This window comes from Peromyscus californicus, unplaced genomic scaffold (genome assembly GCF_007827085.1).
Source record: "Peromyscus californicus insignis strain IS unplaced genomic scaffold, ASM782708v3 Scaffold_10__1_contigs__length_136768540, whole genome shotgun sequence".
Lineage (NCBI taxonomy): Eukaryota > Metazoa > Chordata > Mammalia > Rodentia > Cricetidae > Peromyscus > Peromyscus californicus.
In genome coordinates, this window is record NW_026294391.1 from 96,360,549 (window position 1) to 96,385,192 (window position 24,644).

Sequence of the window (24,644 nt, forward strand, 5' to 3'; positions counted from 1 at the left end):
GTCAGTCCTCGCTGTAAGCCAAGCCTACAAAGTCAGCTGGAGGGTGGTCTTCATCTGGCGTTCCTATGTTGCTTGGGACATTAGGACAGTCAGCTGACCAGTGACCCTTTTGGCAACATTTTGGACAAGGCTTTGTCGGTGCCCTTCCTGGGGCAGTTGTGCAAGCCTGGGCCCAATGGCCTTCTCTCCCACACTTGAAACAGGGACCAGACGGCTTTCGGGGAGCGGGTCGGATGGTGTTTGCCAGCATCTGGCAGCTCCTTTTCTGGGCCTTTTCATCTCTCTCATGGTATACCTTAAATGCTATCGCCAGTATATCTGCCTGTGGAGTTAGAGGGCCGTTCTCCAAACGTTTAAGTTTATCCCTAATGTCAGGGAAGCTCTGTGAGACAAAGTGGGTCATTAGCAGCTGCCTGCCCTCAGGGCTCTCCGGGTCTAAGCTAGTGAACTGAAGTAGAGCCTTGGTGAGCCGCTCTAGGAAATGAGATGGATTTTCGTCCTTATCTTGAATAACCATTTTTAGTTTTTCATAGTTTACTGGTTTTAGGGCAGCCTTATGGAGGCCTGTCAGGAGACAGGAAATAAACCTATCTCTGGCTAGACAGCCACCCTGGGTGTTATAGTCCCAGTGTGGTTCTTGGTCAGGAACCGCCTCAGCTCCTGGGGGGTGTGAAAGGTTAGTCTGGTGAATTTCGTCTGCATGGGTCCTAGCCTGTTCCCATACTCGCTTGTGCTCCTCAGGAAGTAAATTATTAGAAAGTATCATGTATATATCATGGAAGGTGAGACTATAAGATTGAGCTATATACTGAAACTGTTTAATAAAGGAAGCAGAATTAGAAGTATAAGAACCCAGCTTACTTTCTATCTGAGAGAGTTCTGCAAGAGAGAATGGGACATGAACTTTAATTAGTCCATCCACACCAGCCACCTCTATCAAAGGGAGAACAGTGGAAGGGTTTGGATGGCTGGAATCAGGCAATTTAGCAGTTTGAGAATGGGTGGTAAGAGGGGTGAAGGTTGGAGCCAGGGCAGGGCCTTTGGAAACGGCCGCTGCCGAGGGAGGATCAGCTTTAGAGGGAGAAGAATCCGGAAGAGGAGCTGAAGGAATAGTCACCCTAGGAGTAGGGGTGGGAGCCAGAGGTCGAATAGGTAGAGGTTTGTTAGCAGGATCTAGAGTCAGAGATTCCAGAGTCAGAGAATCTTCCAGTCTAGGCATAGCTAGGAGCATATGAGCAGGAGAGAAGGAATCCAGAAGAGACGGTTTAGCACTGAGAAAGAAGAAAGCAACTCTTTCCATTTGCCTGTTCGCTGACAGAAATTAGATAACTCCCATAAAATATCAGGATCTAAGGAGCTGCTCGGCGGCCATTTTTTGTTATTTTCTAAAGCATATTTGGGCCATTTCTTAGTACAGAGATGGATTAGCTTAGGAATCTTTATGTAAGGCATTAAGTTGAGAGGTTTTAAAGTTTCAAGAAGACAGCCTAAGGGAAAGGAAGGACTAATAGGTTTGGAAGCTTAGTTTCTCATGTCTGCAGCAGAGAGCAGAAAAAAAAATGATCTGGAGCCAAGGCCCCAGCGTCCCCAAGGCCAAGGATGGATACCAGGCACAGGCTGCTAATCAGCTCGTCTGCCAAGAAGTGGGGCCCCCACCGCATGAGGCAAAGATTCCCTGGGAATCCAACAGCTTCTACAGCTTCATGAAGCTGGAAGAACGTGTTGCCCTCACACAGCCCCCAGGATGCACCCAATGGCGGTGGTCCAACCGCGAGGAATATCTCAGACTGCAGACATGGGAGATGGCTAGAAGTTTAAGCCTGCGACTGTAGCCAATAAAGACCATGGCCAGGGGTTCCCCCAGTTTCAAGAATACTTAGTGAGGCTCTGGACGCTCAACAGTCGTTCTCACAGATTCAAGAAACCGTTTATGCTGGCCGAAACGTGGGGGACTCACCAATTGGAGAAGCAGTGTTGGAAGTAGTTTAGTGTGGCCAGGTGAATGGAGAGCGGTCTGTCGCATATGGAGCAGAGTCCACGGTTTGTGTGCAGCAGTCCCCGGTTTACGGGTTTCCAAGCTCAGGGCGCCAAGAAACGCCCACTTGGTCTCAGCACCAGATGTTAGTTATTTAGCGGTGCTCTTACCCTGTGAGGAAATGTCACAAAACATGACAGAATCCACTAACAAGAGTTTTATTAAGATGAAAGAGACAGATGAGTGCTCAGGCCTGCGGAGAGACACGTGTGTGCAGAAGAAGAAGAAGCAGGAAGCCAGGAATATGGCGCCGGCTTATAAAGGCTGGGTGGTGCACACATACACAGGTCAATGTGGCTACTCCATGCATGCACAGATCGCATGGTTGCGTTGCGCGCTCTTACACAACCATACAAAGCCATGGGGTTCTGGTCACATGAGACACTTTGGCCCAGAAATAGCTTAAATAGCTAAAAAATAGCTAAAATAGCTGAAAGTCAACCAATTTCAGACAAATGAACTGTTTATTTCTAAGTACCTGGACTCACTGAAGCAAACTATCTAGGCTACAGGTTCATTATACCTTTTACTTCACATAACTAGACACTTTACTTATTCTGTAATCCAATTTGTATCAGCATTTGCATATGTGAGTTTGGGTTTTTAGTTTCTACACCACACCACTAACTTGAATAATCTCCGATTATATTTATATGCCTCCAAATTGGCAACAGGAAGCCATCATCTACCAGCAACTACAAAGCCCAGTAGTTTTTCTCTAGGTTATAGAGCTATATAGAACAGTTATATAACTGAAAACTTTCTCACAAGAGTACCTTTGCTCTCTCTTTACTAATTAGTACAACTAGCTTTACCTAAAATTATCACATATTTTTAATAAAGAAAATTTATATAATCTGCATGACACCAATTTTCAACTAGGGTGTATGCTTTATGGAGAAAGTTGCCCAGTTGCAATGGGCCAAGCATCCCAACCATCAGCTCCCTTGGACCTCACATTCATTCTCTTCCTGCTCTCTGCAGTTCTCAGAGACCCCTAACCTCATAGGCCCTCAAGTCCCACCACCAGCCCTAGGCACCGCCCTGTGTTTTTTACACAGAAACTCTTCCCCAAATTTCCCATCACCCTTACATGGATCCTAGGAAACGATCTAATAATCAATTTACACTTAAAATGTGAACTTTTTATGGATAACAATCTTGATATTTGTATAAATATTTTCTATATAAAAAAGAATTTATACTAAATTATGGTGCCTTCTATCACCAATGACAATTATTCTAAATAATGGTATTTGGGCTTACAAGTCAGGTTTAGAAGTTTTTCTCCTTTAAGAGATGATCAGCCACAATGAAAGTCACAATTATGGTACCCCTCCTCTCCATTAAATGACCTCAGCAACTATCATTCTATAACACTTAGATATCAGTACTTTAATACTGAGTCTGTATATGAATCCCTGAAGAATGATGTTCAAATGTAAACTGCTGGGTAGGTCTGCAGTAGAGAATTCTAACATGCTCCCAGAGGAAACTTTACTTAGAATAACAATGCATAAAAATTAATCTAAAGGAGACTTGATTCTTGATTGAAAATTGGAGTCTATTATTCCATACATATTTTAAAAACTGTCTGCTACACCAAGGAGGCTAAGTTATTAACCTTTGGGATGTACTTTTAAAATATTACTAAATTCAGATATGATCCCTGACCTGTCTGCCCCCTCTTGCACCCCCTGTCCCCCACAAGCCATAACACTGACAAAAATGAAGAAACACAAGGCAACAAAAAGTTTAGCAAGTAAAGGAGTTTGCTGTGCTAGCCCAATGACCTTAGTGTGAGCCTCAAGTCCCAGGGCGGAAGGAGAGAACTGACTCTCATTGCACGTGCGCACACACACACACACGCACACGCACACACACACACGCACAAACAATAATATTTTTAAATGAAATATTACCTATAACTAACACAGGGGATTCCCATGTTTTTACTGTGTTGTGCATAAGTTCTGAACTTTTCAAGTATAGTCCCTGGGCAGTTCATAATTTTCAGCCTTATAGCATCTTTTTCTTTTGTGAAATAGGATACTCACAGAACTGGGGGTGTATTTAAAGCTTCCTTCATTCTTATTTGCGGTGAATAATTTCACCCAGAATTCAATTTAAAAAACAGTCCACAAAACCATGAAATCTCATCTTCCTAGATTTGGCAGTATCTCCTTAGGTTAGTTCAAGTTGCAAGATGATGTTATTTTATCAGTGCAACACTGAATAAAATCCAAACCATCTCTTGATTTCTCTACATATAAAATTCTCACCATATATTTATGTGAAAACAAAACGATTACTAGAATATAGCAAGTTTACTATCTGCTAATGGTTGGTGCACCATAAAGAGTACCTAAATGCAATAATGAAGACGAGCATGTGTCACACATGTGTAATGCCAGTACTTGAAAGGCTGAGTCAGACTATCACATGCTAAGCCCATGCTAAGCCAACTTGAGATACATAACCAGCCCTTGATCAAAAACCCAATAATATCAGGACAAACACTTTTTTTGCAATGAGTTGTATTTAAAATTTGAAGAGAAAATGAGTTTAATATGGCTCATTCTGGGTGGCTCTATGCCTGGAAAAGTGTAGCTTAACAGAGGGTCTCTTCATAAGAATAAGCTTCCTTGTTCAGATCCATATGGAAGCTCTGAAATACAAAAAGAGCTCCATCACTAACAAACCATTAAGAATACAATTTCACTAATATTAACAACTCAGAATATAACAAGCAGAGAAGTGAAACATATCACCTGCGTATCACCAGTTCTATCTTTACAGCACGCAGTATTAAGATCTTTTTCTCCAAACACAATTTTTTCCTTAAAAGTCTACATCATAGTTGGTTTTAAGCGTCAACTTGACACAACTTCAAATCATCTGGGAAGGAGATCTCAATGAGAGATTTTCCAGGTCAGGTTGACCTGTGCTCACATTTGTGAGAGATTATCTTAATTCCATTAACTGACATGGGAAGAAGACCCATCCCATGGTGAGTGGCACGGTTACTTTGACTTGTGTCCTGAGCTGTGTAAGAATGGAGAAGGTAAGCTGAACGGTAAGTACAAATACATTTATTCCTCCTTGTTTTCGCTGGAAATGTGTGTTACCAGCTGTTTCAAGTTCCTATCACCTCCCGATCCAGTTTGTCTCCTGGAGTTCAAGTCCTGGACTGTTTTCTAATCTACAGATCTGTAACATTTCATGTTCTAGTAGATTTTCCTTCCATTTTGACAAAATTAACCACCACTCCTCCAAATGTGGCTTTCGTATCAAATTTGGTATGTTGGTACTAGTATCAATGGTACCTCATAGTGAGCAGGCAAAAGTATAAAATGCAGGTCCATGAGTTCTGAATGCATTTTTTTTGTGGGTCTGCTGTTTAAAGACATGATATAACCTTAAACAACTTACCAATGTCAGTTCAGGTTCTTCCTTCTCCACAATCAGGCAAAGAAGTAATAAAAGGAATACAAAGAAAAGATAAACTGGTACTATGAAAATAATGCAAGTTTATGAATTCTGAATGCATTACATTTGTGTGTCTACTGTTTAAAACATGATATAACCTTTAACAACTTACCAATGGTGGTTCAGGTTCTTCCTTCTCCACAATCAGGCAGAGAAGTAATAAAAGGAATACAAAAAAAAGACAAATTGGTACTAAGAAAATGATCTTTGAGTCTGGCCCCGAGAAACCTAGGATTAAAAAATCATAATAAAAGGAGAAATGTTAAAGGTTTATGAAGACCTTTGAAATTTAATTATTTCATAAATACACTGTCAGTATTGCATAAATAGAGTTAAGCTGACATACTTACCATTGCACAAACACCACAGTTGGGTCTGAGTTTAGCATTCCTTTTGTTTGTGAACTTTTCATACAGAAGAAACTACTTTGCTGAACTGTGACATCTATCCCATTTCAAGAAGAAAAATAACTCCCAAAGCACGTATGATTTTGCTTATGTTATGACATTTTTCATTTAAAACACACAATACAAGAGTGAATTGATTAAACAAATAAGTCCTATTATGTCCTAACTCAGGAACAAGTTCTGATCTTTAATAAAGATGCACATGAGGGTAATGATGCTAACTTAACAAGGTTATCTCTTAAAATTTGTCTCATATTTTAGAGGCTGAACTGAAGAACAAAAGGTGACTTTGCTGTTTGGCATTTAGATGTGACATTTTCTTTTTTCTCTCTCTTTTGTAGTTTTTCTTTTGTTTTAGCAGCACTAGTTGGTCGAATGTTAGGCAAGCATTTTAGTACCAAGAGATCACCAGACCCAGGAGTGAAGCATTAATGTTACTTCTGCATCTTGAGAACTGTCAGTGGCAATACTTTAAACAAATCTGTCCTTCCAAGTCTGGTATCTCTGACTTGTTTTGGAATAACATACAGCATGTCAACTTTTAGAGCCAGACCTATAAATCTACCCCATCTCAATTTGTCTTTGTCGTTTTCCCTTCAGAACTTAGTTGTCTCTAGAAAATTGTGAGTCAAATTCTAATGCTGAGGATAGTAAAGATTTACAGGGGTAATTTGCAGAGAAGTAACGAACAGGACAATTCTCCTAACATGGAAAATTAACAAGGTCAGGGCAGACAGTTCTTTTCATGAGGCTCTGTTTGTGTTCTCTAGTCAAGACAATTCCTAAGAAGTTATTTTATTGCCACAATATTATTGTACTACTCGCCGCCCCCCATCAAGTCCAGTGTGTGTTGCCCAACTGCTGGTGGGAATGGGGCATGGAGGGTCAAATGATCAAGGCTCATGTTATTAAAGAAAGATGACACTCAATCTTGGGAGGGTAGAAAGGTGAGGGCGGATATGGGAGGAGTTGAGGGGTTTAGCATGATCAAAATGTATCACATAAAATCCTCAAAAAATAACAAAAATAATATTAAATTTTTAATTGTCCTAAAAAGACTCTTCTGAGGTCCTGAGTGTGGTCAGTGACGTGAGCTCAGATTTTCACTCTCCAGAATTGTAGGGGAATAAATATTTGCTTTTAAACTAAATATATGTATAGTATATATACAAATATATGGATGCTTATAATTGTCCTATTTTTCTATTACTTGAAGTGCCCAACATGAAATGTATCCTAAAAACAAAAAACTGCAAGCAACTCCAAAAAAAATTTGTTCCTAACTTCTAAGTCTAAATTAAGACTCTACCAAGAGATACCTGTCAGGACAAAACAAATCTCAGTCATCAAATTCCTAGTGAGATTATATGTAATGAAAAAAGATGTACATTTTGATAATGTGGTAAAGAAAAATCACCAAATCCACTTTATACAATTCATGGACTAATGACAAAATATAATTAACAACAACAACACACACACACACACACACACACACACACACACACACACACACACACACACGTTTTCCAGATTTTTGATAGTGGAAACGAAAATGAAAACTGTAGAAGCAGTAACAGTGTTCTCTCTGATCACATACATCTCTTGCTTGAACTCCTCCTACCCTGACTATTTCCCTCCACATTCCCTTGTTGTTGTACAATACATACTTTTTAAAGATTTATTTATTTAATGTAAATGGTGCTCTATCTGCATGTACAACTTTATGCCAAAAGAGGGCATTAGATCCCACTATAGATGGTTGTGAGCCACCTTGTGGTTGCTGGGAATTAAACTCAGGACCTCTGGAAGAGTAGCCAGTGCTCTTAACTGCTAAGCCATCTCTCCAGCCATGTGCAATATATTTTGTTTGGTTATTATTTCTTCCCAACTTTGGAATAACATAGACTTGACAAGAGTAATAATTACTTCTGGATAGCCAGCCCTTGGAATCTGATATACAGTAGGTACTCTAAAACTATTTAATGAACAAAATTGAGCAGTGATCCTGATGTATTTGTAGTAGGTAGAATCAAAGATTCCAGTCTAGTCAAATTATGTAAAAGAGTAACAATTGATAAAAGATTATTGTCTATATTTGTACATTTATTACAGCTGCATTCATATATGAATACCTAAATAAGCAATGCTGAAATGATTTTCTTCAACTTTGAATAATTATCAGTAATTTGGTTTGTTTGGTTGGTTAGTTGGGATTTTTTGTTGTTGTATTGTTTTTCAAGACAGGGTTTCTCTGTGTAGTCTTAGCTGTCCTGGAACTCACTCTATAGATCAGGTTGGACTCAAGCAGAGATCCACTTGCCTCTGCCTCCCAAGTCCTGGGATTAAAGGCATGTGCTAACAGGCCCTGGGCTCAGTAATTTGTAATGATGTTAATATATTCTAAAACATATTATGTGTCACCTTCTAGGCCTTTAAGTTTACATCGCTATGAAATTTGAATATATATTTATTATCATAAATCACTTTCCATACTGAAGGGATTGTTTTCCCTACTGACAGAATCTGTGATGGTAGGTTGTAATTGTCAGCTTGCTGTGCTGTACAATCACCTGGGAAGAGAGCCTCATGAGAGGTTGTTTGGAGCAGGTTGGCCTATTGGCGTGCCTGTGAGCATTTTCTTATTTGTGTTAACTGAGGTGAGAACACCCACCCTGGATATGGCAGCATCATTTCCTGGGATAGGCCCTCGACTGAATGAAAATGAGAGAGTTGTCTGAGCAGCAGTCAAATGCACACTCATGGCTTTCTTCCCTTTACTGTTGCTGTGAGGGGTGGTTTTAAATTTCTGCCAACTAGACTTCTCTGCCTTGATGGACTGTGTAACCAGGAACCATGAGCTGAAGAAGCCCTTTCCTCCCCAAGCTGCTATTGGGCAGGATATTCTAATCACAGCAACAGACATGAATCCAAACGTCTCAATTAGAAAAATTACCAGTAGTTAGTATTAGATGCTTGGAGTCAGCTGCACCCCTTCCTTTTAAAGTTCTGCTCTTATGAAAATTGAAAGCACAAAAAATGTTGACTAAAATGGACTCTGGACCTCCCCCCAAGAAGGACTATGAAATGTTCATAGCAGACAAAAATACTCCTATTATAGCAGAATAAGACTCCTACTTCCAAATGAATATTAGATTTTCAATAAGCCTATCATCTATTGATATACTTGCTCTCTCCTCATTGATAGATGATGCACAAGACCCTTTAAGCTCCAATTTACAAGCACACTGAGCAGAAATAAATTTTGCTAGCAAACAGCCCCAAGATACTTAGTTCCTATCCTTTTATTGCATACCTTCCCAGCATTCCTCTTCACTCCATTCACTCCAAATTCCATCATCTGCGCAATATATATTGACTTTGCTTCTTACAAAAAAGCACAGTTCTTCGCTATCATTTGCTGTCTTTTTCAACTTCATGTCATTTTTATCTGTGGCAGACTGAAAGCCAAGAAAAAACATAGTGTGTTTATTTGACCTAAGTACAACTGCAGTGATTTCATCTCTCAGCTTCAAAATGTTTTGGGACATAAAACACCTGCATTCAGATACTAGAAAGGTATAGTCCTAGCATTGGTCATCGTTGTACACTGATTTTTGAAGTCATTTTTCTTCCACTTCGTATCTGTATTTAATTTTATCTTTTGTCCTATCACAATAATTGGTTACTTGTAATAAAAAACAGTATATGTAATATGTTACAACTCTACATAGTTTGATGTCCATAATTTTGTCCATAATATGTCCATAATAGTGTCTGATATTCCATGTTGTATAAGGGGGGAAAGGAAGGTTACATAAGATGAGTTACTGAGAGAAAAAACTTCATGTGAATGCAGATTTTCTGAAAACTGGAATGTCCACATTCAAAATGTATCCGCTACTCTTTTTGCTCTGATTTACTTTTGAAGGCCCACATAGTAGTCCTCAGGAATTGACACAAGACTGCCACTTCAGATATGAGATTACCACAAAATATGCGGAAGCTCTCACAAGAATCACATGGGAGAAAAAAAAAAACTAAAGAAATTATTTCAGGTTTCCACTTCAAAGTGCTACAGAGTTCTTCTCATAAGCTATGATTGCTTTTCATTTACTTAACTTATCTTCAAGCCTAGAGAACATGTAGTATAGACTTAAGTGGACTGGGACTCAGGTTTTGAGTATGTATCTATTTGACTGTGAAATCAGTTCCCCTTCCTGGAACAAGGATACTAACTCATTACCATTCTTCTCTTCTGTATATGAATTGAATCATTGAGAACCAGTAGTTCACCTTCTTGTCTCTACCAATCTCTAAATTGGAAACAAATAAATCAAAGCAACATACACCAAAGTGGGGTTAAAGAAGTCACCAAATCCTTGATGTTTGGAAGTAATTAATTTCATAATCATCATCCCTGTTACAAGCCCCACCTCTGTAGGAAATCTCTTGCACTCCTGAGGACTCTTAATTTTGACCTCATGGTTGTATCTCAAGAAGTGATTTCTGTGTTCATGCATGGTTTTGTAATTTAATTTATTAAGATAAAATTGGAAACAAGTAACTAGATTGTCTCCAGGATCTATTGCAACTTTAAAATTGGCATGATTTAGCTGTACTTTTTAAAAATATTTCCTTTGTCCACTGGATTTAGCCTTCTGGAAAGTAAACAGAAATACTTGTCATGGTCCGTCGCTCTTTTGAGCAGCAACAGATTTGGATTCTCCGGGACCCTGTTATAATTCAATGTTAGTTTTATGATTTGAGCAGGTAAGTACAGCATACCTCCCGGGAAATCCCGTCTTCTCGGACCACCAGTTCGTAAGTGTAACACCTCGGTGGAATGGGCCCTCCAGGTGTGCTCCATTTCATTCTCATCTCAGTGGGATTCTCCACACTGATATGAAGGAATTCTGGTGGCAACGGTTTAACTAAAAAGCAGAAGGCAACTGTTTCAACATGAAAGTCGCTAAGTTAGCAGCAGCCCTCATCCAAAGCTGGGGACACTCCAACACAAACTTTCAGGGACAAACCAAGTGGCTCAAGATTATTCTCATGATGTCACTGAAGACCAACTTTGCTTGCCCATCAAGATGAACTTCTTGAGAAATTTGGTTATTTGGGAAACTCACTTTTGTTCATTTGTTCTTAATAAATTCCACAGTGATAAACATTTAAGGCCCAGAAGAAAAATAAGAAGACCCAAATTATTGCAATCATTTCCCCACTTTGCAACTTTTTAAACTGCAACCAAACCACAACTACTACTATTGTGAACACTTTCTAACTAATCTTATGATCCATACATCTGACATTGCACCAGGGTGTTGTGTGGTCTTCCACTGTCTTCATGTACATGACAAGGACATTGAAACAGAGACCTTAAGTCAATCACCCAAACTCATACAATTAGAAAATGGTAGACCCCAGGGTGTGGAGGCACACACCTTTAGTTCCAGCACTTGAGAGGCAGAGGCAGGTGAATCTCTGAGTTCTAGGCCAGTCTGGTCTACAGAGTGAGTTTCAGGACAGCCTGTGCCACACAGTGAGACCCTGTCTTAAAAAGAAAGAGAGAAAGAAAGAAAGAAAGAAAGAAAGAAAGAAAGAAAGAAAGAAAAAGAAAGAAAGAAAGAAAGAAAGAAAGAGAGAAAGAAAGAAAGAAAGAGAATGGAAGGAAGGAAGGAAGGAAGGAAGGAAGGAAGAAGGAAACAAAGAAAGAAAGAAAGAAAGAAAGAAAGAAAGAAAGAAAGGAAGGAAGGAAGGAAGGAAGGAAGGAAGGAAGGAAGGAAGGAAGGAAGGAAGGAAAGACAAAAGAAAGAAAGAAAGAAAGAAAGAAAGAAAGAAAGAAAGAAAGAAAGAAAGAAAGAAAGAAAGAAAGAAAGGAGAGAGAAAGGAGAGAGAAAGGAAAGGGAAGGAAAAAAGAAAAAGAAAATGGTAGACCCAGAGTTCAAAGCTAGGTCTGTCCAGTTCTAGAACCTCTCATTCTTACAACTGTTAAAATGAAGAATACAAATTCAGAAGGCATAATAATGTTTTGGTTTTCATTGGTTTGTCATTTGAAACCAAGGTTAATAGAGTTTACAACTAGTAATTCACTGACACTAAATAGCAGAGACTCTTTCAAGCTGGAAAATGAATTATGATCTCTAAAAATAACGCTGTTTTATATTTCACTCAATAACGTCTCTACTTCCTCGTCTACTCTATGGCCTTTATGTTTCTGGCTTTGCACTTCAATCGCTGTTGTAAATCTCATTCTCTCCTCTTGTCTCTCCTGCTCCCTTAGAAACAGCCAAAACTAGAATGAATGGATTTGAAGTTCACATTATTTGTTCACATCACCTATATTTTGAAGTTGAAAAACGGTATAGCTGGATCTGATAGGTTCCATGTTTGAGGATCCATTAACACAGATAAAAAAGTCTTTATAGTCCGATGACTCCAAGTTGGAAAGTTTGCATCCAACATTTTTTTCATTATCTCGGAGATAATTGGAACACTGCAAGGCATGATCCAAACCTTCATACCTTTAACAAAAGAAATATTTCAGGAATTGCCCAGTGATCAGTTTTAAATCATTTTATGATATTATCTGAAACATACATATGAGCACAATATATTGATTCAGTAGATTATATATTTGTATATAGATAAATACACACATATATACATGTGTAACAATACCAATTTTTAAAAGAGGTCATGAATTTGAGAGGTCACAAGAGCAGTTGAAGGGAGGAGAGGGAGAGGTAGAAACAATGTAAATTTGGTACTTATGTACAACATTCTCAAAACAAAGTTGTTATAAAAAGGATACAATATGGTGAAAAATGCTATTTGCTACATGCAATGATAAGTACTGTGTATTCACCAGCAAGAAAAACAGACATAGTTGATTTCATGGAGCTTCAGTTCAATATGAATCTTCGTAAGAACTCAAAGAAACTCAAGTATTATTCTTCGTAAATTTAGTTTTTGTCGACTCATCAAAGATTTTGCATCCAAGATTTGCAATAGTAAGGTAGCCTTAATAATATTTTACTGAGAAAATTATTTGAAGTGAAAGCAGATTTAAAAGCAGATATAAAACATTCCTAAGTTTTATGAAATAAAAAAAGAAATCTTCTGATGTTATAATACACTACTCTGTAAGTCTGAGAAAAACCAGCTAGAGAGGGGCGTGAAACGAACAAGGTAATGTAGTTTGTCAAGTACAGTATAATTTTCCCTTTGTCTTAAGAAATTTTACCATGTCATTTAAGGTTAGCTGATGGAAATGGAAGGAGTTGTCAGCAACTGATTTATAAAGCAATAATTCCTGATATATTTCTCTAAAGACTAGCTTGTAGTGAAAAATGTGACTTTGGCTTAAAAAGCAGCCAAAAATCCCTTGTGAAATGAGACCAACGTAGCAGCTGTAAAGGAGCTACTGAAAATATCTAGACTCTGTTACATGAACTTTATACCAAGTGTCCTACTTTAGGAAAGTGTTTCTAATTTGTATTCTCCTGGTTAAATTGCCTGCTTACAGCCTGGGAGACTTTTTATCTATGACTGACTTTATTTATTGTGCTTTGACACAGGATTTCACTATACACTAACCTGGAACTTAGTATGTAGCCCAGGGACCTAGTGTCAAACTCATGATTGTTTAACATTACCCTCCCAAATTCTGGGATGACAGATATACATCGCTATGTCCAACTGATGCTCGAGTTTACAAAGACTGACTCGTGACTTTTTGTCAGTGAAAAATGATTTACAATCTGTAAAATGTTAAGATTTATTCCTCCCCATTCCACTAAGTAAGGATAAGGTTGTGTTAAGCATGAATGACAACGTGAAGTGTGTTTGTTGTCTTTTAAAATCAAGAGCAATGTCTTTCATTTAATAAATGTTTAATATTTATTGATTTAGTGACCGAAAAATTAGAAATGTATCCATCCAATTCAAGATATGAAAAGTCAAATATTTCTCCCAGAGGAATTGTCTACCCAAATCTACCCAGACACCTGCTGCCAGAGCAGGGTTTAGAGCCCAATTCTCAAAAGCATTAACCCATTACACCCAATCATTTATATATCATGCTTTTCTTTTAAAAGATACAATCACAGTTTGAGCTTAAAGATCACAAATACTACAATTTTGTCTTCTCTTGCTCTGTCTTTCTTTAGTAAATGCATAATTTCTGATGTTTTCTCATTTATCAATGTTATCATCATTTTCATTCATTTAGTTAACATTTAGTATTAATCCACTGTGCCTTCTGTAGGCAGGTAAGAGAAAGGTAAGAATTGGTTCACATCCACCAATCTTTAAAGAACTTGAGGAGAAGGCATCTTTGGTGACACATGCCTTTAATCCCAGCACTCGGGAGGCAGAGTCAGGCAGACCTCTGTGAGTTCAAGGCCAGCCTGGTCTACAGAGCAAGATCCAGGACAGGCACCAAAACTACACACCGAAGCTCCATCGTGGAAAACCAAAACAAAAAAAGGCGTCTTTAAAAAGGGGTGGGGTGCTGGAGAGATGGCTCAGAGGTTAATAGCACTGGCTGCTCTTCCAGAGGACCTGAGTTCAATCCCCAGCAACCACATGGTAGCTCACAACCATCAATAATGAAATCTGGTGCCCTTTCCTGGCCTGTATATACATAGTAAATAAATCTTTAAAAAAAAAAAAGAACTTGAGGAGACAAACTATACATAGAGATATGTTTAAGTACCACATGAACAACAAAGAAAGAGCTGTAAGAAGCAATAGTTCAGCCGCAAAGGTGAACAGAAAATGGCATGATCAGCCAAGGGTCAATGAATTTAGCCATCGCATAGGCCTGGAAGGATGAAAAAGAACTGGTAAAAGGGTGAGCCAGAGGCCATTCCAGATTGCAGGACGCACAAAAGTCATGAAAAAGAATGTCTAGATGAGTCAACACTGAATAGAGTACTGGCACTGGCCATAGCAGACTACAGTTTTGCAAAGGTAGTGATGCAGTGAGGTAAAAACTTGAAAGGCAACCTAGATTTGATCCTGGGCATAATGTGTAGCCACTGGGGTTATACGGTCTAGGGGGTGGTGTATAAAAATCACAAGGAAGAAAAAGGTAGCTACAATGTTCAAAACAAGCAGAAAGGAAAAATGTTGCAATCAGCCAGGCTGCGATGGCTCAAGCCTTCAATCCCAGCACTAGGGAGGCAGCAGCAGGCAGATCTCTGTGAGTTCAAGGACAGCTTGGTCTACTGAGTGAGTTCCAGGACAGCCAGGGCTGTTACACAGAGAAACCCTGTCTCGAAAAAAATGAAAAAAAAAATGCTGCAATCAGAGCAACCACCATTTGGGAGGTCCCGGCAGTCATCCAGGTAAGGAATGGGAGGAGTCTAAAGGAAGGTTCTTACAGTAGATGTGGGAAATGAAAAACAGATGTGCAACTTAGCAAAAGAAAGTCAGAATGTGGTGATTGTCTTACCACAAAGCAATTAAGGAACTGGCTGCTGGCAGAGCGGGACTGTGTTTTCACTGATCAGTCACCCATGCTCCGCACTTATGCCCACACAGGTGGCCCTAGTTAAACTCAGCTGACCCCAACATGAGAATTAAAACAAAGAGACGAAAGTAGGAGGGACTTGTTGAGAGGGAGGGAAGGAAACAAAATGGGGGAGGGTGAGTGTGACCAGAATGTATTAAATATTAAACATGCACAGGAAATGAAATCTTTAAATGGCTCTGTGTGTAAAAGCTTCAGGAACAGACAAGAAAGAAACAGCAAGAAGATTCAGTTTAACAGATAACTGCTTTTAAAAGCTAAGTGTATAAAATATATGCAAACTTTTAGATTATAAACCCGGCTATGTGTAGGATATAATATTTCATCCTGTATAGAAATAGTCACAGGATGGATGCCTTGCAGTATCTTCAGCCTGAAATTCTCACATAATTATGAATAATTATCATCATAAATAAAACTCTGGTGAAGAAAGTGATTGTAATTCAGTTGGAATATAGTTGATTGTACTGTGAGCTAATCTTGACAGGGATTCTAAGTATAAAAATACTTACCAGAAAAACATAGTATAGTTGGTATCAGAAGGTGCTACCTTGCCAGGCTTCCAAGAGCAAACCAAATACTGCCAGTTATAATATATACACTTCATATCCTGAATTTTAGTTTCCAGGCTTCCTAGGAAATGAACAAACTATGAATACTTGAGAGACATGGTGACAAATCTTCTGTGTAATCACTATGCAATTTTATTTCCTTTGGCCCTGCTACTCCATTTAGCAATCAGCATAATGAGAAACAGTGCAAAAGGAAGCTATCAGAAATCACTTCACTGTAAGGAGGATATTGCAGAGCTGAAAACATTTGAGGGCTTATTTACTGACGCTAGTTTATGTCTCAGTATTAAATTAATTATTACAAGATGTTCTCAGCGCTTGAGCAAATACCCATTCATGTTTACCAATATGGCTCCATGCTGAGAACTCTACTAATAAGATGTAGATTTACTAAAAACAAAGTTTGTTGGTTTCATGAGTTCAGAAACCCAGGACACTTATGCTAAGAAAGATTCTATTTTGTGTGCGATCATCACATGATTTACTGTGTATACAATCATCTAAATAAGTGTTAGGGAACTTATTCTCTACATGGATTTTTTCCTAAGAGTATGAAATGTGAAAAGAGAGACTTCGTTTTAACCTGCATCCGATATCCCATAGGAAGCTTCCATCCATGAACTTTGAACTTCTGATCCATTTGTACACTGCGCTGACAAATGTGTACGTATCTTTCCTTCGATGCCTTTGTTAAGATCAAACCCATCCTTGTAAATTAGATTCCTAGTAATGATGGTCTATTTGATAAAAAGATGAAACACAGTCCATTTTAGAAATATATGGAAATGTGATCCACATTAGTAAGACTCAACAATTATTAAAATCTAAGATAATTATTCACTGTAGTACCCCAGATGTATTTCTGGCAGAGATCACCTCTGTAGATGATATTATTTGATAAGGTTATTTGACAGAAACAAAACAGAAAACATTTACTAAGGGGAAAGACTCTGTGATGGAAAAATGAGCTGTTAACAACTTGGAGTTAAATAGATAATTTTTAACAATATGTGTATTGCATGGCCAATCATTTGTCACTTTCAGGAAACTTTCAGGAATCCCATAAAAAAAGTCTCAGGGGTATCTGAAGAAAACTGGACAATTGGTAAGTTTTTAAAGGCTGAAATCATCTACAATAGAGTCTTATGTTTCTGAAACTTACCAAGTATTTTGTCTAAAACTTTGTTCAATAAATATTGAACTTGAATTGCTCATTGAAACTACCTATCTGCATTACAGAGCCAATGGGATAGCCCCTGCAACAGAGCTCTGAATGAACACAATAGTTGCTGTATAAATAGTTGACAACTCAATAAGCGTTCAATGAAATCTTGCCATACATGTAAGGAACAATGCCGTGTTCTGTGATGTGTATGTGAAGATTTAACTCAACACCAGATATTTTGTTAGAACTGTAGAAAATGAACTGATATAACAAGAAACTGTAAATGTACAGCAAAATACACAAATGTTCTTCAAGTTATATGAGACCTAGTTTTCTTTCTTGAACTTCCAAGTGTTGTCTTACTAATGGACAAGGTGCAAATATATTCATGAAGATGCACAGAAGTTCACATGACAGCTTTCATATACTGATTAGAACAGTTAAGGCACACAAAGTAGTGTTTACTAGAGTCAGGGTTACAAGAAAAGATCTAATAGTCAGCTCAGTCTGATGTTGCAAGCCATGATTCACTTACCTTCCAATTGTCACTGCCAACATTTCGGTATTTTAACTCATATTCCAATGTGCATTCCTTAAAGTTTTCCATAAGCACAGGAGGTTTCCATTGCAAATAGAGATAACCTAGTAATCCGGGATCCATTATTTCAAAATCCTGAGGAGGATTAACTGAAATGAAATTAAGAAAATATTTATATTTGTCTTGCATTTTATGATGAATAATGTTGAATGTGAATAATTTTCAAATGCCCATCACCTGATTACTGGATAAAAATTCAAGCATTTCTATATGGTGGGATATTATTTAACTATAAAAAGAATAAAGCACTGATAAAAGGCTATAATTAGAAAAACCCTGAAACATTATGCTAAGTGAAGGGAACCTGTCTCATAAAACCACATATCCAGTGATTTCATTTAAATACCATAGGTGAAGACAGTAGATTAGTGGTCACCACAGGCACAGGGTTTCTCTGGAAGAGAGTGAAGGAATTCTGGAAATTGATGGCAGTAGTGGTTTCATAACTTTGTGGATATACTAAAATAATCTTCAAATGGTACATTAGAAAAGGGAGAAGTTTCTGTTATACAAAAAAATCTGTTGAAGTTCGTAATTTTTCTGAGTAGCTGTCCTTTTTAAAGAAACTACATAAGCAAAATGTGATTTTTGCCTCTCTAGGAACTATGGCTGCACAGAAATACACTTGCTGTGGAACCTTCTTGGTGAACATATACACCAGAATTTGTATAATATTATATAAATGATAGATATATAAATGTTTCTAGTAGTGAGAACCAATCAATAATTATTCAGTATCTTGTTATGACCCACATGAAACATTGTGATAGATGCGAGAAAAGGTGGGAAAACATATTTACTATGCCTGAGCACCTTAAAGCGTGTCTTGTGAGTAGTCCGTGGAGTTAATTGAATATATAGCTCTCTGTGTTTAGCAAACCAAACCTTCCTATCAACTTTGTAAGTAACAAGTCGAGTAGCACTACAGTATTGCCTTCATGATATCATTTGGCTAATTCTCTCTGTTGAATGCTTTTTGATTCAGTACTTCACCTTGACTAGGGATTCTGATCAAATTCTCCATTGAGAATGACACAACATCCTTGTGGTTTTCATCCTTAAGGTTAGAAATCTGTGTCAAATTCAATGTTCCATTAGATGCTGAGAAATTCAGATTATTTGTATACTTTAGTTTAAACTTCCATTTTCTGTTTTATCCAATTGCCATAAGACTCAAGTTGTGCTAGAAGAACATAATTTTCAAATACTTATTCATTTCTTCAAAGAATCCTATACAAGAGGTCTGGAAATTATTTTATAATTTGGCATTTTACCTAAGAGAGCATGATCATTAGTTACCTTATACATGTGAGTAACTACCAAGAACATATTTTTTTATATCATGGAAACATTACTAATAACGTTATCTACTAGTTTTACACTTTCATGATACAGAATGAAAACACCATTTGTATTATTTAAGACTACTCCATTAAGAGGAATTTAATTTATTCATTTACCTTTTATCTCCAAAGAATGTCCAATTATTGTGCAAAGAAGAAAGAGACCCAGGCATCTGGTATCCACCCCCACAAAAGCCATTTCTGCAGGATTTAGTGTGATGAAGGCTCCACTCTAAGAAGGGAGAAGGTAACAGGTTGACTTTACCATACTTAAACAGTCGTGTGGGTGAGTGTAACTAATAATATTTCTGGGAGTTCTCTGTGTACTTTCTACCCAGACGAGAAACTGTGCCCCTTGATCCGTGGAAATGGAAATCAACCTCGGACTGAATGCAGTTGCAACAAGAGGATTCTGGTCCCCTAAGAATCCAAACTAACCCAAATAAAGAAAACTGTAAAATCTCAACCAAACACACTTATTGATACTCTGATTAAGATATAGGGGCTTCCAGAAGCCTTCCTACTGAAATCAAACCCAGCAGAATGTCCCTACTAGTGCATAGGAGAAACTTGGACACCCGTATATTCATAGTAATCATTTCTCCTAGATGTAAACAAAACATACTGAGGTATGCTATTTTCTAAGAAAAATAACAGTATTTGAAATAATCTGACTCTGTAACAAATTCAAAAATCTACATGAAGACCTCAGAAAACTAACAACTTTGTTCTAGTTCTTCATAACTATTAAATCATTACTGTCTGCTCTCCACTCTCCCAGATTTGCCCATTTTTCCTATCAGCACATATCATTGCCACCTCTCAGCCTTTAAGCCTTCTTCACCTCTTCCACCCTGTCTCCTCATCACAACTCTTAACTCTAACTGATCTTGTCATCAAGGATCTTATACAGTCATTCCTGTCTCCAACACATTGTCCACACCACTCACAAGAGGATTGATACAACTAAGGGAAAATCGGGACTTCTCTTTTTCTCTTCTAAATTCTAACAGCATTTCTTTGCCACAGGATGCAAGGTGAGCTTTTCTAGATCTGAAGAACACTGTTTTTATGATCAAAATTAAAAAAAAATTAGCACATACAAATAGCTACTTCATTTTAAAATCTTTTTTTCATTTTTAAATTATTTGAGAGTTTTATACATGTATATAATGAATTTTAGTAATTTTTGGACCTCCATTTCCCTCTGCTAACCTCCCTCCCTCCTGCTCAAACACTTCTCAACAATTCTTCCGTCTACACTTGTGTCTTCTTTCTGCTTATGACAAAGTGAGTTCAGTTAGTGCTGAATACATGAGCGTAGATGGGAGATTACTTACTGGAGCAGGGACAACATATCAATGGCTACATTACCAAAGAAAATGATACACTCTTCCCCAACCACCATTAACTGTTGTGAGTTGCTCAAGAAGAGCCCATTTCCCCGTCTTTGTGGGTCTTATTCAAATAGCCACATCTTCAGTGAGTCCAATAGCTATGCCATATCCAGAAGACATTGTACTGTGTGTCTTGTCATATTCAGGCTCCTACATCCTTTCTACTGTGTTTTCTGAGCTTTGGAAAGAACTATACAGATATGATTGTAACAATTAATGAAAAAGAGGATATGAACTAAAAGAAAACAAGGAGGGATGTATGGGAGATTTTGTATGTAAGAAAGAGAAGGGGCAAGTTATAATCTCAAAAACAGAAGAAGAAAATTAAATAATAATTTAGGAAAAATTACCATGCTTAATTGCACATTTCTCTTTGAATCTGTATTCTTGGGACTAACTATTTTCATGGAAATTTGAGAATTAAAGCTTATGCGTCAAATGATTTGTGGACCACCTTCCTGCTCTCCTTCACAGTTTAAGTGGTAAGTATAACTCTTCTCTTATTCCACACTCTTCAATCAGCTCACCTAAAACATTCCAATACTGACAAACAACTGTGACCTATTAGAGTCTTGGGATCAAATTATTGGATCTTAGTAGAAAGTTATAAAATCATCTGTCTCATTTTTACCCACAGGCTACTGAAATTGGACTCTACCTATTTAATACCATTTTCTATATCAGTCCAAAACACTTAAGTATACAAATTAGTATAGATGGCTCTTGGAGCCATCTGTGAATAAGTTTTTAACGTAAGTTCCTGAGTTACACCTTGGAGCCAACCTAGGCCTTCCCAAAGGAACAGAAAGACAATTCTATCATTGGCTTCCTGGTTGCAGGACTATCACTAACGCACTGAGATTGGCACTCGTGCACTGGCTCCAGGAATTCTTCACAAGGTAGATGGAAACCTGAAGACAAAAGGAAGGGGAAGTAATGAACGCACACATACACAATCTGAAATGTCTCTGACATACTGGACACATATCAAACAACTCATCTGGACAGAAATCCAATTATTTTTTAATAAGACCTAACAACAACCAAAGAGGAAGACTAGCTGTCCAAATCTGTACAACTTATCAGTGGCAGATGAAGGACTAAAAACCAGGTCTTTGGACATCTTTTCAGCAACTAGCCACTTCATTTTCTTGACCTAAGAAGTTAGTCTGCACCTATTGTATCAAAAACCTCAGCACACCCAATTTTCTGCAACCTACTGTCCCTACTCAAGCCAGCTACCATACCATTTACTTTTTATATTATATTTCTCATATAGGAAAACGTCTATAAATATGCATTGAGTATAGGGGATTTTGTTTGTTTGTATCATTTTGCCTGGTAATATCCAAATAAATCTTTTATCTTGTATAAGAACCAAATAGCAAGTCACACTGTCTGTAATAATAATATCTCCTACAATGCATCCTGAGTACTATGCACTTTACCGGCATATTTTCACACAACTCTTAAAATCATGCTTGGCCATTCATACTATTTTATGACATCTTAGAAACTAGAGGCTGAGACACACAGAAGTTGAACAACATGCCTCAGGTCACACAAACTGTAAATGCTGAAGCAAGGATGTAAATCTAAATAATGTAGAACCAGAGCTATGGACAAAAATCACTGCTAGGTATTTTCCATGCCTAAGAGAGATAAGAAAGGCAACTTCCTGTTTCTACCCACTTGGTTTTATGTAACACTATTGCTGACACAGGTTCTCGTTGGCAGTCTCCTTCGCAATGGCAAACCTACAGTGATTTCCTCTTTTCAGCCTTCCTTCCCCACTTCTAAATATTACAACAAATCTCCTTTGCTCTAAGGTTTGGCTGAGGCTGAGGATGAAGATTGAACTCAGTGTTAGAAAGTCTCCCTGGTCTGAGCAAGGCTCTGGTTTCCATCACCAGCAACCACACACACACACACACACACACACACACACACACACACACACACACACGCACACACACACACACACACACACACACACACACACACACACACACACACACACACAAAGAGAGACACAGAGAGAGAGACAGAGAGGAGAGTCATTCATGCATTCACATGCACACACATCAAGAATTGGCTGGATAATCCTTGCATTACTGGAAAAGCTCCAGGTACTTACCAATAATATGGCTTCTCAAGAAATGTATTATCACAGGCAGTTATCACAAGCCCTCTTTGTCCTCTCCTCTCCACATTAGACACTAAATTGAATCTCTACTGTTTTCCTTCCTGCCAGATAATAAGAACACTGAAAAACTTAAGATAGGTGTTCCTGAAATAGCTAGAGGGCCAGGACAAAGATTCCACAAATCACAAACAAGGAAAGCTTCTGGGTGGTGCTAAATGCCATCTAGGGCAAATTTCTAATTATGACAAAGTATTTTAACAGCTCACAATTACTATTTGGGGGAAAGTAATAAGTTTATAGCTGAGAAGTTTACTAGTATAAATAACCACCTGTGTTTTATTGGTACTTAAACTAGTGGGCTTAGAAGTAAATTATATCTTCCACCTATAAAATAGAGATAATAATACAAGCCTGGCTGGGGTTTCTCGACGATCAAATCAGATTATGTATATCCAAGTACTCTGAAAATAATAAATTGCTCTATAAACATGGAAGAGGCTTACTTGCAAGGATCTTGCCACTAGTCAGAACTTAAAAATAACTTGCTTCTATCTTGCCCCCTGTTAGATTTTATATCCCAGTGTTGATAACTAGGCACTTATAATTAATCTCCAGTTTCAAGTACCTTTGCTGATCCCTTATTTTGCCTGTATTGATATTTAATGACAATAGTTCTTTGTATTTGTTGAGATTCCAGGAGTTTAAAAGTAGTTTTTAAAATTAGTTTAGCCGGTAGATTTGGAGAATCAGTGTTGCAAACAGTAAGAAGGAAGTGATGTGGTCGGCACAAGGTCCCACAGTTGACAAAAGCCATACAGTTGACAACAGGAGGTGAAGGGAGGAAGAGACAGAAAATGATCTAAGGCAGTGGTTCTCAACCTTCCTAATGCTGCGACCCTCTAATACAGTTCCTCATGCTGTGGTCACCTCCAACCCCAAAATGACTTCATTGCTACTTCATACTATAATTTTGCTACTGTCATGAACTGTAATGTAAGTATCTGAGTTTTCCAGGGGTCTTAGGCGACCCATGTGAAAGGGCCATTCAGCCACCCTCCACCCTGAGGGGTCATGACCCACAAATTGAGAACCATTGTTCTAGTGCAATAATATATAATGTGGTGCTTTGTTGATAAAAGAAAACAACGCTTTTCTATGTGGGCATAAAGTAAATAATATCTTTATTCTAAACTACCTAAATCACCATGTTTTTTTTTCATTGTAGTTGCTTGCAAAGGAAGTGACTAAGTTCCAGAGACAAATAATTATTTATTATAAGCAGACCAATGGAATTTCATAGTGTCAATAAGTAGCTTTTTAAAGAATACTTCAAAGCCGGGCAGTGGTGGCGCACGCCTTTAATCCCAGCACTCGGGAGGCAGAGCCAGGTGGAGCTCTGTGAGTTCAAGGCCAGCCTAGGCTACCAAGTGAGTTCCAGGAAAGGCGCAAAGCTATACAGAGAAACCCTGTCTCGAAAAACCAAAAAAAAAAAATAAAATAAAATAAAATAAAGAATACTTCAGGGTTAAAAGGATTAGTGTTACAAAATTTGATATTTTCTATTCACATTTCATTGTATCTAAAAATATAAAAGCAATTTATAACAGGACATGGGAAGGAGTAAAATGTTAAGAAAAGGAAAGGGGGACTTTGATTCCTTGATTAATTGTGATCTGCAGGTGAAATGAGAAACCAATATGAGGCTCTAATAGCAATTTTGCCATATGACCTTACAAAACATCATAGGGTCTGTAGTTTACTTAACCCTTACTGAGGGTCATTCTCTGTATCCAATACTTCATACAGATTACCACATTTAAATTTCTCAAGTGTTGATAGCTGGTTTTATCACCTCAATATCAAAAAGGAGGCGTTTTTTGGAAGTTTAGAAAAAAAGAACAATTCTGAAGGTCATAAAAGCTAAACAAGCAAAGATGTTTATCTTTTT

At 37.9% G+C, this 24,644-nt stretch overlaps 1 protein-coding gene across 1 annotated transcript in view; it reads right to left on the minus strand.

Moving 5' to 3' along the window:
* Positions 1–4,577: 4,577 nt before the first annotated feature.
* Positions 4,578–24,644, minus strand: part of Il13ra2 (interleukin 13 receptor subunit alpha 2) — a 56,125-nt gene continuing 36,058 nt past the window's right edge. Inside the window, exons 4-12 of the mRNA XM_052746586.1 lie at positions 19,271–19,385; positions 17,748–17,899; positions 16,631–16,784; positions 15,988–16,108; positions 12,277–12,461; positions 10,720–10,865; positions 9,248–9,392; positions 5,637–5,752; positions 4,578–4,703 (exon numbers count right to left, since the gene is read on the minus strand). Of these exons, the coding sequence (XP_052602546.1) occupies positions 4,647–4,703; positions 5,637–5,752; positions 9,248–9,392; positions 10,720–10,865; positions 12,277–12,461; positions 15,988–16,108; positions 16,631–16,784; positions 17,748–17,899; positions 19,271–19,352 (1,158 nt within the window). The 5' untranslated portion in view covers positions 19,353–19,385 and the 3' untranslated portion in view covers positions 4,578–4,646. The remainder of the gene's footprint in view (positions 4,704–5,636; positions 5,753–9,247; positions 9,393–10,719; positions 10,866–12,276; positions 12,462–15,987; positions 16,109–16,630; positions 16,785–17,747; positions 17,900–19,270; positions 19,386–24,644) is intronic.